Source organism: Papilio polytes, unplaced genomic scaffold (genome assembly GCF_000836215.1).
Source record: "Papilio polytes unplaced genomic scaffold, Ppol_1.0 DF823901.1, whole genome shotgun sequence".
NCBI lineage: Eukaryota > Metazoa > Arthropoda > Insecta > Lepidoptera > Papilionidae > Papilio > Papilio polytes.
In genome coordinates, this window is record NW_013525303.1 from 1,797,824 (window position 1) to 1,813,546 (window position 15,723).

General features: G+C 34.2%; 1 protein-coding gene across 3 annotated transcripts in view; it reads right to left on the minus strand.

The window, feature by feature from the left end:
• Positions 1-516: 516 nt before the first annotated feature.
• Positions 517-15,723, minus strand: part of LOC106102890 (glutathione synthetase-like) — a 15,935-nt gene continuing 728 nt past the window's right edge. The window contains exons 3-13 of one of the 3 annotated variants that reach the window (XR_001225605.1): positions 15,027-15,143; positions 14,539-14,708; positions 7,622-7,664; positions 6,801-6,971; positions 6,150-6,217; positions 5,372-5,476; positions 4,449-4,655; positions 3,341-3,476; positions 2,283-2,374; positions 1,006-1,332; positions 517-969 (exon numbers count right to left, since the gene is read on the minus strand). Coding sequence is in view for 2 of the 3 variants with exons in the window: in XM_013282493.1 (XP_013137947.1) it covers positions 1,203-1,332; positions 2,283-2,374; positions 3,341-3,476; positions 4,449-4,655; positions 5,372-5,476; positions 6,150-6,217; positions 6,801-6,971; positions 7,622-7,664; positions 14,539-14,708; positions 15,027-15,143 (1,239 nt within the window). In the remaining variant the exon portion in view is untranslated. Of the gene's footprint in view, positions 1,333-2,282; positions 2,375-3,340; positions 3,477-4,448; positions 4,656-5,371; positions 5,477-6,149; positions 6,218-6,800; positions 6,972-7,621; positions 7,665-11,147; positions 11,282-14,538; positions 14,709-15,026; positions 15,144-15,723 lie in introns of all 3 variants that reach the window. The other 2 variants (XM_013282494.1, XM_013282493.1) reach the window with 2 other exon arrangements.

The following is a 15,723-nucleotide window of genomic DNA, read 5'->3' on the forward strand; positions in this document are numbered from 1 at the left end:
CTTGTCCTAAATAAACAAGAAATAATGTTTTAATGGTTAACCATTTAAATGCCATTACGATTTTAACGTCTGAATGTGTTAAAGATAAAAAGGGGAACAGGTTATTAAAACGACAATTTTAAGTCAATCTATATTTAAGACAGTATCAAAAAATTATATAAAACGATGTCAATTATACAGCACCTTATATCACCACACAATTTCTTTAATAACAATTTTAATCACCTCAGAGTCAAAACGAAAAAAATGCATAGTTATTGGAATGTAGCAAAAAATGTTCATTTTTTCATATATTATTTTATAATCATTCAAAAAATTTGCAATAGGAATAATTTTTTAAAAAATTCATTTATAACTGACAATGGTTGCAATAAACATTTTTTTTTCTGACCACAAATCTCAATTCCATACAAAAAAGACAAACTAGAGGAATACAATTAATTAAAAAAATAACAACAAATATAAGAATATGGCATAGTATTTAGATATAAAAATAGTAATAAAATAAACTTAAAAATATTTCTTGTGCTCGTTATTTTTATATTTGGTATAAATTTAAAATTAATTCCATGATATAACTGAAATAATTATGCATGTTATCGAATATTAAAAGATTTTGCTTTTTCAAAGAAATAAAATCACTATATAAAATAATTCAAATTAACACGTCATACAAACTGAAATTAGTAGTTTTTTATGTCAAATATATTAAAAAATATTATTTAAAATGCGAGAAAATTCTCAATTTTGCCGTTAAATTACGCAAGAATAGGATATCGGTATATAAACAGTACGAGTGAGCGAGACAAAACACCTTCCAATGTTGTAACGAAACGTAGCTTTTAATACCGACTTTTATTATTAAATTCAATTTATAGACATACTAAATATGATGAAAAAACTAAATTAAACTATTATAAATATGAATTTGAAACCTGGTTTAAACTATTACGTGTGATTTTTACAAACCTGGTTTACTTTTAGCATGATCATAATTTTACAAACCTGGTTTACATTTAACATGAATCTGATTTTACAAACTTGGTTTACCTTTAACATGAATCTAATTTTATATACTTGGTTTACATTTAACATGAATCTGGGTTTACAAACCTGGGTTTAAATTTTTCCAAACCGGGTTTAAATGTTTACAGACATGAATTTAACCATAAAGTCAGTATAATTAAATTAATTAAATTACGTTATAAGTCCAGCAGGAAGGGCGAGTCGAGTGCGCCGAGCCCCGCGGCGACTCCGCCCTCGTTGGCGTCAGCGAGCTTCGTACGCAACATGTGACCTACTTGACGATTGCTGAATATCTTCTCTTTAGTTCTGAAAATAGATAAAAATACTTAAAATCGCTATAAACGTTCGGTTCTGACTATTTTAATGGTCAGCAGTCTTAAAGCTGTTGCTCTCGATTTCATGTACAAAAAATAATACAAAACATAGCCTATTTATTCAAAAATAAATAAAGGAAAATATAGCTATTTCATGGTGTAAATCGGCCCAGTAGTTTTTGAGTTATTCCAATGCATTTAAAAATACAAATCTTTTCTCTTTATAATAATATAGATATATTAGCTTTCGCTTGCGCCTTTTTTCGCGAAGAATTAAAAAAACACAAGTTACATCTATACCAAAAGTCAAACAAACGCTAACAAACATCCATCCATCTAAACTTTCGCATTTATATTATTAGTATGAAGTATGGTGAACTAGCTATTCTCGTTCAGCTTCTTCCAAAATTTCTTGTATTTCACGCATGACATTTTTTCCAAATTATTTACTCCCTAAGTTTAATAGGGTGAAAATATGTAGCCTATAGCGTGTCGTAAGTGTAGGGCTTTTACTAAAGAAAGAATTATTTAAAAAACATGCTGTGATTGCTGACATCGTACGCCACGAAGTGTGTGTTTTATTATATTAGTATAGACTAGCTGTTCTCATGCGACTTCATCCGCATAAAATTACAAAAATGTTATTTTATTGTTTACATGTGTTAAATAATCAAATGCAAATGTCAAAATACCAATTACCTTGAGTTATGGCAATTTTGCTTTCTTGATGTTGGCAGTAACTTATGGTCTCTCTCCCACATTAGGGTTTTTATTCAAAATATTAACCCACTATGTTTAATGGTGTGAAAATATGCCTAAAGCATGACGTAAGGCTTTTTTATTAAAAAAAGAATTTTTCAAAAATATGGTGTAATTGCTGACATGTTAGGCAACAAAGAAGTGTGTGTTTACGCTTTATTATAATAGTATAGACATAGTTACCCAATAATAACTCCGAATATCCCGAGTTCGGAGACGAGGTCGGTGAGCGGCGGCGGCACGGGCGCGCCCGGCCGCACCACGTACCCTGACACCTGCAGATCAATCATACTAATATTATAATAATAAAGCCATTTATTTCCTTACAAGTTTACATTTAAAGTATAAAAATAATGTACTTATACGCACTGTTTACAATTGTGAACATAAAAATATAATTACACACTTCTTCTAAAAAAAGTATTTTTTGTATCTATTTTTTTTTAAATTTTGTTTTTTATATTATTTTTTTTTTACTTTTTTTTTAATTCTGTAGGAACTCCTGTTTGGGTAAAGGCCTCCAATGACATCCACTTCTCTCTATCCTGCGCCTCTTGAGCTCAGGATGGGCTGTTTTCTTTATTTCGTCTCCCCAACGTGTTATTGGTCTTCCTATACTTCTTTTCCCTTGCGGTCCTTTCCATAACGTTGTTCTAATTGTCCTTCTCTGATCACTACGTCTTGCAACACGTCCCACTCATTTCCACTTTTGCTTCAAAGCATAACTCATACTAATATTATAAATATGAAAGTTTAGATGGATGTTTGTTAGAGTTTGTGGCCTAAACTGCTGAATGGATTTCTATGAAATTTGGTATAGATATGTAGAGAATATTCTGGAAGAACACATAGGGTACTCACTTTTGTTTTTTTTTTAATTCCACGCTGACGAAGTCGCGGGCGAAAGCTACTTCGCCCGCGTGTAATTAAAATATGTCTATGTTGTTTACGGATAAATTATCGTTCTAACGGTGAAAGAATTTTAAAAATAGACCTAGTAGTTTATGATTCATTTCTATACATACAAAAATACAAATCTTTCCTTTTTATAATATAATAATATTATTAATTTTACAATTTAATTATCCCCTTAGTTTAATTGCGTGAAAATATATAACCTAAAGTTGGACAGCGGTCGGTTTCTATTTCGGTGGACTCAGGTGGCTTGCTTGTTTGCCACCTTATAATATAAAAAAACTAAGTACATATGTATACTAAGAGTTGTATATAAGAATACTGACCAGCGGGGGTAGTATCCGCTCCATGAGTATGTATGCGGCGCGCTCGCGGCTGTGTCGCATGCGCAGCAGCGCCTCGCGCACTTCCGCGCCGTACAGATTGTTGCCGCCGCCCTCGCGCTGCGGCTTCAGCACGAATCTATACAAAAATATAGCAAACTAGCTATTACCCGCGATGTCGCGAAAAAATATATACAAGAGATTTTTTTTTAATGTTTTTTTTTTATAACATAAGGTGGCAAACGAGCAAGCGGCCACCTAAAATCGCCAAAATGGCGAAGCGCTGCCCATAGACATCCGGAATTGCAGATGCGTTGCCTACCCTTATACGACGAAGGAGGAGACGCACATAAAGAGGATATTTCCCCTTCCTATACATCTCCTCCACCGTCAAATCCACTTCCTCTTCACAACCTCTCCTAAGAAGAAAAGGGTGATAAAGAGAAAGAGACTTAAATTAGGCCTCCAGCACACACTTATCAGACGAAACACGGAATTGCTTCCACTTCACGCATGTCTTCTGTGTGGTCGTGGTATTACTGGGGGCGAGCCGACCCTGCAGTGCTAACATGTTAAAGCGGGCACTACCACTTTTAAATAAAAATATTAGTAGATTTATGTTAATTTACTGGTATTTCCATTAACCATTCCAACTAAGCTCTAGACTTGTGCTAGGATATGGTTCACGACAGTCGAATGGCGGGATTCGAACCCTCGACCGCAAGATCGGTAGTCCGTACCAAACAATTAGGCTATTGGCGCTTAACTTCTAAAGGGGATGATTTTGTTTTAAATTTGGGCTTTGAATAAGATACGTTGAACCGTAGAATTATCGAGTAAACTTGAAAAAACTATTATCCCTTCTTTACTCACTGCTATCTAGTGTAAGTTAATAAGTTATAGTTAATAAGTTATTTGTCGGAGTTTGTCTCGTTGTATGAAAGGCAATTTTTCTAACGTAAATGATAAATATTTAACTCTTAAATGCATGATAATGCATTTATACATCAGTCTTCTCTTCCACACCTAATAGATTAATTAAAAAAAAATCCCTTGATCTACGTTCGATTTAATGTATTTAAAAAAAAACGCATTTAACGGTTAATGTTACCTCTCAGCATCAGCTAACGCCATATCGACTGCCCTCTCCCCACTCTCGTCGAAGTCCAGCGAGTACAGGCCGGTGAAGATGTCGCGGACGCTGGCGGTGGTCGCGCCGCCGCCCATGAACTTCTCCAGCACGCCGGGAGACGCCAGCGTCTGCTGCACTTTCTTTGTGCCAGCTAATTGATACTGTATCGATGGACATTTTATCGCTCTGTAAGGTAGAGAAATTGCCTACTTGTATCAGGAAGTTTTTTTTACAACAAGGAATCAGTCCTTTAAATAAGAACACAACAACAACAAAAATTCCTGCCTCCATAACCGTTTTGTTCAAATAAACCCCCAAATATAATCGATTTTTGTACACAGGGTCTGTCCCTCAACTGGCTGACAAAGGCTCAAATAGCTTAAAAATGACGTCATTGTCAGATAAGAGAACAAAATTCAACATTTCCATCTTATAATATACTACTACACTAATATTATAAACGCGAAAGTTTAGATGGATGGATGGATGGATGTTTGTTAGAGTTTGTATCCTAAAGGATTGAACGAATTTCGATGAAATTTGGCATGGATGTCTAGAAGAACACATAGGCTATTCACTTTTGATTTTTCAATTTCACGCAGAAAAGGTACGGACAAAAGCTAGTATTTTATACGTTATCAGACAATTTACAATTTAGGCTTACTAGACAGGCTTTTAGTTTTATTATACGCAAACGGCAAACGCCAAAATAGCGAAGCGTTGCTCATAAACATCTGAATTCGTCGCGTCTTCTATCTTAATCGACAAACAGAAAGAGGATATTTCCCCATATAAATCCCCACCTCCATCAAAACCTTCCCGTCATTCCTTATTGTTTCTTCTAAGTAACATTTTTGCCTTTAATCCTGATTGGAGATAAAAGTTAACTTTGTTATACTTACGAGGACCTTTCTACCCTCAGCCGAGCGTCCCACTCGCGAGAGGAGGGGTACTGCGAGGGCTCGTAGCCCGACCTGTAGTACACCACCGCTACCGGCCGCCCCTCCCTGTCATACATACCCCATTAGTCATTACTAAGTCACTAACAGCCTTATAAATAAACGCGGTATAAAGTTAAATTTAGGAATAAACTGACTGTAAGCAAATATTAGTACAAATTTTGCTCAAAATTTATACCGCGTTTATTTGTAAGGCTGTAAGGGCCTGATTTAGTAACCACTAATGACCTTCGCACGGGACCAATGCTGATAAGGAAATAAATTTATTTACATCACAGAAATCTCTAAAATTATCAATATATCTATACTATAAAGAAGAAAGATTTGTATTTTCATATGTATTGAAATAACGGTTGGACAGATTTAAAAAATTATTACACCATTAAAAAACTACGTTATCAGTGTGTAACATAGGCTATATCTATACTAATATTATAAAGCAGAAAGATTTGTATTTTTGTATGTATTGAAATAACTCAAAAACTACTAGGCCGATTTTAAAAATTCACCGTTACAGAGGTAATTTATCTGTAAGTAACATAGGCCACATTTTTTTATTATTTTTTTATATTTCACGCAGACGAGGTCGTTAGTTATAAATTTATAATTTCACCCGGAAAGTGGCGAGCAACAACTAGTGTTAGATAAATACTCAAACTCATTACCGAAGTTTACGAGATAAAAATGTTTATAGTTAACCGATAAAATAAACGATACTTACAATATTAATTGCTTCTTATCATTGACTGTTGTCTCTTCATACAATTCGTTCAAAGTCTTTCTATGTATCTGAAAAAAAAAAAATATTATTACAACTAATAATTTAATAATGTCTCTCTATTCTAATATAATAAAGCATAAACACATTAAGTTATGTATATCAGCAATCAGAGTATATTTTTGAATAACTATTTTTATAATAAAATGCCCTACATTAACGACACGCTTTAGGCTATTAAACTAGGAAATAAACAATTTGAAAAAATCCTTCATGCGGGAAAGAGACAAAAACTACAAGCTGACAACATAAAATTAGTAAGGTTGTCATACTAACGGTAATTGTTATCCAAAGTCGAAGGCCTTCGTTGCCATTTTTTTTATTTGGATTTTGACATTTTCAATTGACAATTTCAAAAATCACACTATACTAATATTACAAATGAGGAAATTTATTTGGATGGATGTTTGTAAGAGTTTGTAGCATAAACGACTGAACGAATTTCGATGAGATTTGGGACAGATGTAGAGAATAGTCTAGAAGAACACAGGCCACTCCCTTTTGTTTTTCTAATCCGGACGGAGTGTCGGGCGAAAGCTAGTGTAAACATAAAGTTTTTTATAATCGGCGGATCAACTAGTGGTTGATAATTACCATGATGTCGGGCCTTTTCTCTGATATCTCAAACTCATGGAACCTCTGATCACATATGTTGTATGACACCTCTTCTACCACAAATATTATGATGGCACTTGCGACACCGAAAAGGTCATATGCCTCGATTATGCCACTACAAAGTCCTGATAGAGCACCGTTCTCTGGCATCTGGAAAATACAAGTCACGATGTCCACATAATTTCACAAACAATATCCTGTTTTTTTTCTTTAAAGGAAGAGAAAAGGAAAAGGATTTAGCAGGGGAGGGAATGAAATATGGTATTTTCTCTCTTTACTTCTGTTTCAGACGTCTGTTCAGCGACCAAGTTGAAACAATCGACAATAGCGTAGCAATTGTGCGATAGTTTTTTTTTTATAATATATGGTGGCGAACGAGCAAGCGGCCATCTGAATCCACAGAAATGGAAAGCGACTACTGCCCATAGACATCCGCTATTACAGAAGCGTTGCTTACCCTTCATTGACAGAGAAGACGCACATAAAGAGAACATTTTCCCTTGCTATGCGTCTCCTCCACCGTGAAATCAACTTTTACTTCCCATCCTTTCCTTTTAAGAAAACGGTGGAAAGGGAAAGGGACTAAAATTAGGCCTCCGGCACCACACTCATAAGACGAAACGCGGAATTGCTCCCACTTGACGGCTGTTTTCTGTGTGGTCGTGGTATTACACCGGGCACGCCGGCCCTACAGTGCGAATATGTTAAAGCGGGCTCTACCACTCTTAGAATTTAATCAAATGCCCGCTAAACGTTTGGGATAGTTTAATGTCATTTAGTAACATAGTTTAATTACTAACCTTTTTAATAAGATCTCCATGTCCCAACTGGCGAAGAATATAGCTGAAATACAAATAAAATGTGTAACAATCATTCAAAAATTCATACAGTTTCCAATTTATTGTTTATTGCAACAAATACATTTTAATTAGAGTGAGACAGCACTATCTGAACTACATTCAATAACATACTTTTCAAATATCTTATCGGCTCGGAACACACGAATAAAGCTGAACTTAGAGAGCGCACATTTGACAAAACTATCGCACAACTATTGTGCTATTATCGATTGTTTCACAGTCAGTTCAGTTGCACAACTAAAAATCGAGTATGCTTCTCCATATAGGCTCCTATGAATCAAAGGGAGACAAAACAATTGTGCGATAGTATAGTTTCAGATGTTCTCAAGCTCTTAATGTTGTAACGATGCATGCAAGGGAAAGGCATATAACTGAGCTGGCAAGATAATTGAAGAATTATATCTTCTACTAAGAATATTCAAAATACAAACATACAAACAAACAACATGCTAACTTCTATAATATATTTAAAATTCCCTTTGCAACTTTCCACTTGCATAAAAATATACTATCTCTTTTTCTGCTTTTTTCTGTTAACTTTTCAGTTTCAAAATAGTCGATCGCTATACTACTAAAAATAACAGAATTGGATTTATAATATGCATGCAGAACAGCTGAGGCAAAAGGCATGCTAGGAAATGCAGTTTAAAATGTTAACATCCATGAAAACCCCCTGGGTGTTACGGAACCCGGCAAGGGGTGCAAGATGGAAAGAAATTAAAAAGGAAATATAACAGCAGATTTACTGGAACAGAATGAATTTCTAAAACAGTCTATGAAAAATATGGGAAGTTCTAGAATTATCGCTCTTTTTTGTGACTGAATGGTCACTGCTTGCCTTGAAGAGGAATTTACAGATTCACCGGGCTTGATGTGGTCGAGCGCAGATCGCGCTTAGCCTAAACTTCGTGAGCCTAAGGGCTTGTCCCACCACTATATAGAGGCTCAGATAGCTTAAAATGACGTCACTGACATATTAGGGAACAAAATCTGATGTTTCCATCACATATTTTACACATTCGATTGTTATCAGACTGTTCAAGGAGTTTTTACACTTTTTAGGTCTTAAGCCATTAGAAAAGAAGAAGAATTTAAATTATTTAAAATTAGAACACATTGTCGACGTCATCGTTTTTTCTATGTCTTTTTCTGTACATATTTTACCAATACACATGTCTCCGTTAAAAATAGTTCTATTTCTAAATCTTTTACGATATATATTTTGGTCCTTCGAGCCGGATTTGAACCAGCGACCTATGGATCGCTGAAATTTACAATTTGGTGGGACAGTCCTTAAACCTCGTAAAGAATTATCGCGTTCATTAAATACAGTTTGGGCACTATCTATTCACTAATAATATAAAAACCCAAGCAATAATTACTAATAGACAAACCAAATAAATAGAAGTAATAATAAAGATTAGTGCAAAAAACTCACACAAGAATTACATGCGTTTAATACATAATGTGGTTTGTTTTGTGAAGTGTATGTATTCTTGAAGATAGACATTTCTATCTAATTAATATTACAAAGAGGGAAGATTTGTATTTTTGTACGAGTATGCGTTGAAATAACTTAAAAACAATTGTGCTGATTTTAAGAGTTCTTTAACAATTACAAAGGTAATTTATTGCTGAATAACATAGACTATAATTTTTTTAATATCACGCGGACGAAGTCGCGAGCAACACCTATAATTAAAAATATAATATGACTACGAATACAACGCTTTTTATTTGGGTAATTTTCTTGAGTGTTATGTTTTGCATTACTAATTGACACTTCGAATCGACTCTCGATTTTAACGTAAAATTTTTATGAAACACTCCATCTGTAGGTGATTTTTTTTATAATATAAGGTGGAAAACGAGTAAGCAGCCACCTGAATCCACCGAAATGAAAAGCGACCACTGCACATAAACATCTGCAATTGCAGATGCATTGCCTACTCTAAATTGACGGAGGAGGAGACGCACATAAAGAAGACATTTTCCCTTACTATGCGTTTCCTCCACCGTCAAATACACTTTTCCTTCCCATCCTTTCCTCTTAGGATAAGGACTGTCAATCAACTAGCACAGCGTGAACTAGCGCCAGTGAGTTACAAATGACTGGCCGTCGCAACTGTTTTACTGTACTGGCCAAGTGTTAACCGAGAAATCGCGAATTAATCGGAATTGCTTTCCTGTTTTGCTAAATTATAAAGTTTTGAAACCATAAAAGTTTGTAACAATATAAAATTCTGAAATTTATAACAAAAGTAACAATGCGATATAAACCTTTGCGAGATTATGTAACATTTGTGGCAAGAACTAACGATTATTTATCTGACAATTGTCATTTTAACTTTCATCGTTAATGTTACTAGTGATGGGACATCATTGTAAAAAACGATTAATCGAATATCGATATTTTAGTACAATCGATTAATAATCTTATCAAGATCATATACTTGGACATTACTAATTTGTATTTTTGACCGTATCATGTCACCGATTTTATCGACTAATTTCCGGAGCCGTCGGTAAAACAGCTGGAGACCTTAAGACTGTTTTACCGACACAAACAGCTATAGAGAATACCGCCAATCGAAACTAACGTCGTTTTATCGAACCCTTTTATTGTTTACATGGACTTTACATATAATTATATACAGGGTGACCGGTAATACTAACGATATTGTTCGAGAGCATTCTGAAATTTTCGTTAATGTTATATAATGAAATTAAGCATTTTATTTTTTACAAAATTTCCCTACAGAAACAATTCTGTGTTCGCGTAATGTATCATGTTTCCGCGTATGATCATGCTTGACGAAATTGTTTAACTTTTAATTAGGTTTACTCAGCAGTATGTCAATATTGATTTTTTTCGTCCTATATTCCATCCTCGAGTATCATCATTTACACACCGGTCACCCTGTATATGATTGAATGGATCCAAGCTAAACACTGAACCGTTTGAAAGATGTACCCTAAGCCGAACGCTGCAATGAATGGACAGAAGACACGATACATCGATTAAAAAATAAATAAAACGCGGCAACCAACACAAAGACCGACAACCAAGGCCTCAGGTAACATCTCTCAAGTGATACTACTCAAGCTATGCGCTCAAAAATACATGCACTCAACATTTCTATATCTAAATCGATTCAAAATCTGCAACGTCAAATTGATAAACAAATTTTACATTACGGTGCAAATAAAAAACAAAAGCATAAGCAGTGCGTACAGATAAAAAAAGAAAAATACACCAAAAAAGCAAGATCCATAGTGATGTGAAGATGATTGCATAGCGTGCGTTTGCAGATAGCAGTCACATGAGAGATGTTGACTGAATCGTTAATGTGTGTGAAGCATGAAGATATTTGAATTTGGAACACATTTGAAAACATGTAAAAAAAAATGAAAACCCCAATAAGTCACGTGTCACACACACAACGACAGCACAAAATGTCGGTACCGAGACATGGCGGGCAGGTTGGAGGTGATGGCGCCAAAACTGGAGGCGATCGTGTTAAACTCCACTTGCTTTATCGTGTTGGCCTCCGTACACTGCATCAGGTAGTCGGAGCGGAACAGGCCGAGGCTGATAGACTGGAACACGTAATTTTTTTTTTTAATTCTGTCCACTCATTACATTAACATAACCTAAAAAGCTCCCGCAACCAGCACTAAAAATTAAGATTAAATTATCAAATACGTCGATGTTATTTTTTTATTTTACACACTCTAAACACATAATATTAATTTTAAAAATATATTGTTTTAGTCTAGATTCCATTAAATTATGTATGAAGTTATTGTAGAAAATTTTTCAACCATTCCAAAACTTTTTGCCACAAAATAGTTCTAACTGAAATAAAATATCTGTTTGCATAATCTTAAACCACAACGAGGTCATCGCACAATCAATTCATATAATTTTCCTTTGATCCAATTGGATTTCGAAAGAACATTTGCAATCTTAACCACAGCCAAAGTATTGCAATAGCGTTTACAAATCCTAAACTAAACCTTCAATAACAACTCTCACAAATAGATTTTGTCTATGATTTCAAGATAATATTTTCTTTAATCATTAATAAAAAAGGTAGCACAATAGATACCACAATATCTATACTTCGTACCAACATAAATGCGTAACTTTAGATGAATGGATGTTTGTTAGAACTTATCGCTAGAATAGCGGAAAGGATCTTGATGAAATATGGCATAGATGTAGAATATAGTCTGATAGAACATGTATTTCACTTGCTATTTTATATTATAAGGTGGCAAACGCCGAGCGGCAAACTGAATCCGCCAAAATGGCGAAGCGACCGCTGCCCATAGACATTCGCAATAGCGTATGCGTTGCCTACCCTTCATTGACAGAGAAGACGCACATAAAGAGAACATTTTCCCTTCCTATGCGTCTTCTCCACCGTCAAATCCACATTCCCTTTCCATTCTATTCTTATGAGAAAAAGAGTGGGAAGGAAAAGGGATTAAAGTTAGGCCTCCGGCACCACTCATCAGACGAAACGCGTAAATGCTCCCACTTCACACCTGTCTTCTATGTGGTGGTAATTGACGGGCGAGCCTATCCATTGTGCGAAGTTAGTACGAGCTCTAGTTAAATTCACAAACATACTCGCAGACGAAAGTCAGTCTACCATATTAACATTCTGTAAACACCCATTAAAATGATGAACAATCTATACATATAATGTAAGTATAATGATTGCATCGTCATTGTGTTGTGTTTACATGACACAAGTGATATAGTTGACAAAACTTTCCAGCTAATACAATAGTGTTACGTTCGATTTAAATTTTCCTCTTTATTGTTTGGTCAACATACAAATGTCCACATTGTACCATATTGACAGACAAATCGTTACATTAGTTTAGCTAAACAATGATATCTAGACGTGAGGCGGCATTGGTTTTGTAATAAAAGTATGTAAAAACAGTCTTTCGTACGAAAAAACGTTGTACAAAGTAATAAAAGCACTAGAAGCCGAGAGGGATAAGAGGCCTATAATAAATTAGGACCGCTGTCGGTAATAACCAGTAACTAAATTTAAATGCAAAATAAGTAATTTTGAATAATGTATTATATTGAATTGTAAAGTTGATTTTATCGCTATCTGATGAAAAAAGTTTCATCTATTACAATACAATATTATAAAGAGAAGATTTATATTTTTGTATGTATTCGTTTCACGTAAAAACTACTGGGCCGATTCCAAAAATTCTTTCACCATAAGAAAGGTAATTTATCTGTGAATAACATAGGCTACATTTTTTAACTTCACGCGGGCGAAGTCGCAAGCATCAGCTAGTTTAGAATATGTTTAATTAAACTATGGACGAAACTAATATGTTGAAGTTTTTAAGGTGGAGATAAACAGGGAGTCGTTATAACACTTGTATTATTTACTTTACTTTTAAAGTTAGTGTTAGAGGAATAAGTTTGGGAAACTCTGGAACTATCAAAACATAGTTTCACTATGACGTCAAATATCTTATCAGTCTATACAAATAATTACAATTCTTAAGACTTAAACTGCATTTACACTTGTAATAACATAATGCTGTCGCTCATAATCTTATTGAACAAAGTGAGAAACAATATATATATGAAGACAGTCAATTGTTATTTTAATTTTAATATATTCACGGCCGAATACTGGAACGAATCTTTAACACTGCACACACATAGATTGTAAATCTAACAAACAGTCAAATTTTAATGGAATCTGCCTTTTAAGCATGGCTTTATTATTTTAAGCCACCGCTGCCCATAAACATCCGCAATTGCAGATGCGTTGCCTACCCTTATTGACGGAGAAGAAGACGCACATAAAGAGGACTTTTCCCTTCCTATGCGTCTCCTCCACCGTCAAATCCACTTTTACTTCCTATCCTTTCTTCTCAAGAAAATACTGGAAAGGGAAAGGGACTGAAATTAGGCCTCCGGCACCACACTTATCAGACAAAACGGGGAATTGCTTCCACTTCACACCTGTCTTGTGTGGTCGTGGTGTTACACCGGGCGTGTCGGCCCTGCAGTGCTAAGATGTTAAAGCGGGCACTACCACTGTTATAAGTTATTATCTGTGATTTATCCAAACCGTTTTTGTTTCGATATTAGCATTATAGAAGCGTCTAAAAAACTCTCAAGAGACTATAATGTTAAGCGCAAACAATTAGTCATAAAAAATTTTAAGCTTGTTAATAATTAACTGACTGTAACAGTTACACTAAAAATTTGAAATAATTGTTACTTTAAAACTACCTAGACACATAAACGTTAAATCCTTTTTAAACAATTTAATAGATTTTTTAATATGCAATATTTTTATTAGTATTTAATATATTAGTGAAATGGAATTAGCTTAAATTAACTTAAAAACATAACAAATTTGGAATATCTAACGAAAAAAATTAGGATATCAACCTCACTTGTATAGTAACGGCCGAATTCTGAAACGAATTTTAAACTTCTTCGTAAACGTCGCATACAATCTATCAGATGACAGTATTTTATTTAAGATGCTAATAAATTCTTAAATGTCGTTTCAATATTTGGCCATATAATCTGTTTTTTTAGTAAAAACCTAATTGCAAATTTGAATTACTGTTTCACACCATAGAACTTTGACACCAATCACCACTAAATCCCTACAAAAAAACTACAAAACCATTTCCATCATATGTACCATAAAAATATGGTCTTCAATTAGTACTGACAAGTTATGTATAGTATTCCATGTGTATAAACAGTGCATGTATTCAAGCGCTACATAGTTAATTACAAAAACTACATAACAATTGTAGCTTAACAGTGGTTGAACATCAGCTACCTCTGTATGTCTCTCGATATCGGTCCAAGGTGACCAAATCCCGACGCTATGCTGTTGATTTCCACCTGCTTCCAAGAACAATACGGTGTGTGCTTCGCGCACTGGTTCACTGTATGCGGACACCTTGACTCCAGCATTATGTCCGAGCGCAGCATGCCAAGTGTTATAGGCTACGCCATACCAAATATAATAATTATCTCCATGTATCATGCATGCTAACCCTTTGCCAGCATATGAAGTATACACCCAACATGTTTTATTATTAAAAATTTGTAAATCGCTTAAAAGATACTGTTTGTAAAAAAATTAAAAGACAACCAAAATCACCTATTTTTCCCATTATCATTTAGCTAAGGCATATTTTATAAGTAAATAAAACCTACCTATATGCACACATTAATTTAGAAAAAAATCCTTTTGAATATCTATATAATAATAAAATTAGCATATTTAGCATACACACAATAATTTATTTAATTTTTATTTACCTGAGTTATTCCTTCTTCGCGTACTTTTATCCATATATCATAAAGATTTGCTGTGAACTCATCAACTTGTAATGCATTTTGTAATGTATGTTCTAAAAATTCCACATCATGAGCAACCTAAAAATAAATTAAAACCAATTATTAATCACTATTCTATGTAATTTAATTAGTTAATTAATATTTGAAGTTAAGTAATCACTCAGATAACTAGATTATAACTGAATTGTGGTCCTTACATTTAGTAAGGAATGAAAACATTTTAAATTCTAATTTATAAATTCGAAAGTGTAGATGGATGGATGTTTGTTAGAGTTTTTAACCTAACCAGCTGAAGGGATCTCTATGAAATTTGGCATAGCTGTAGAGGATAGTCTGGAAGAACACAGACTACTTGCTTTTTTTTTTATTCCACATGTACATAGTTGTGGGCAAAAGCTAGTTATCTAATAAAATTAAATTACATGTTGCATGGGGTATGAGTTCTCAAAAAGGGTTTTAGTTACTACAGGTTTCATGTTAGGTGAATTGAAACATGTAGCTTCTATAATGCCAATATGATAATTGTAAAGGATATTATTTCCGATAATGTTGTCAAGGGTTTGGATCATGCCATTTGAATATTATTGTAAACTATTTCAAGCTAGCCACAAGCTCAGAGCTTAGTTGGAATGGTACAAGAAATATTAGTAAATTAACG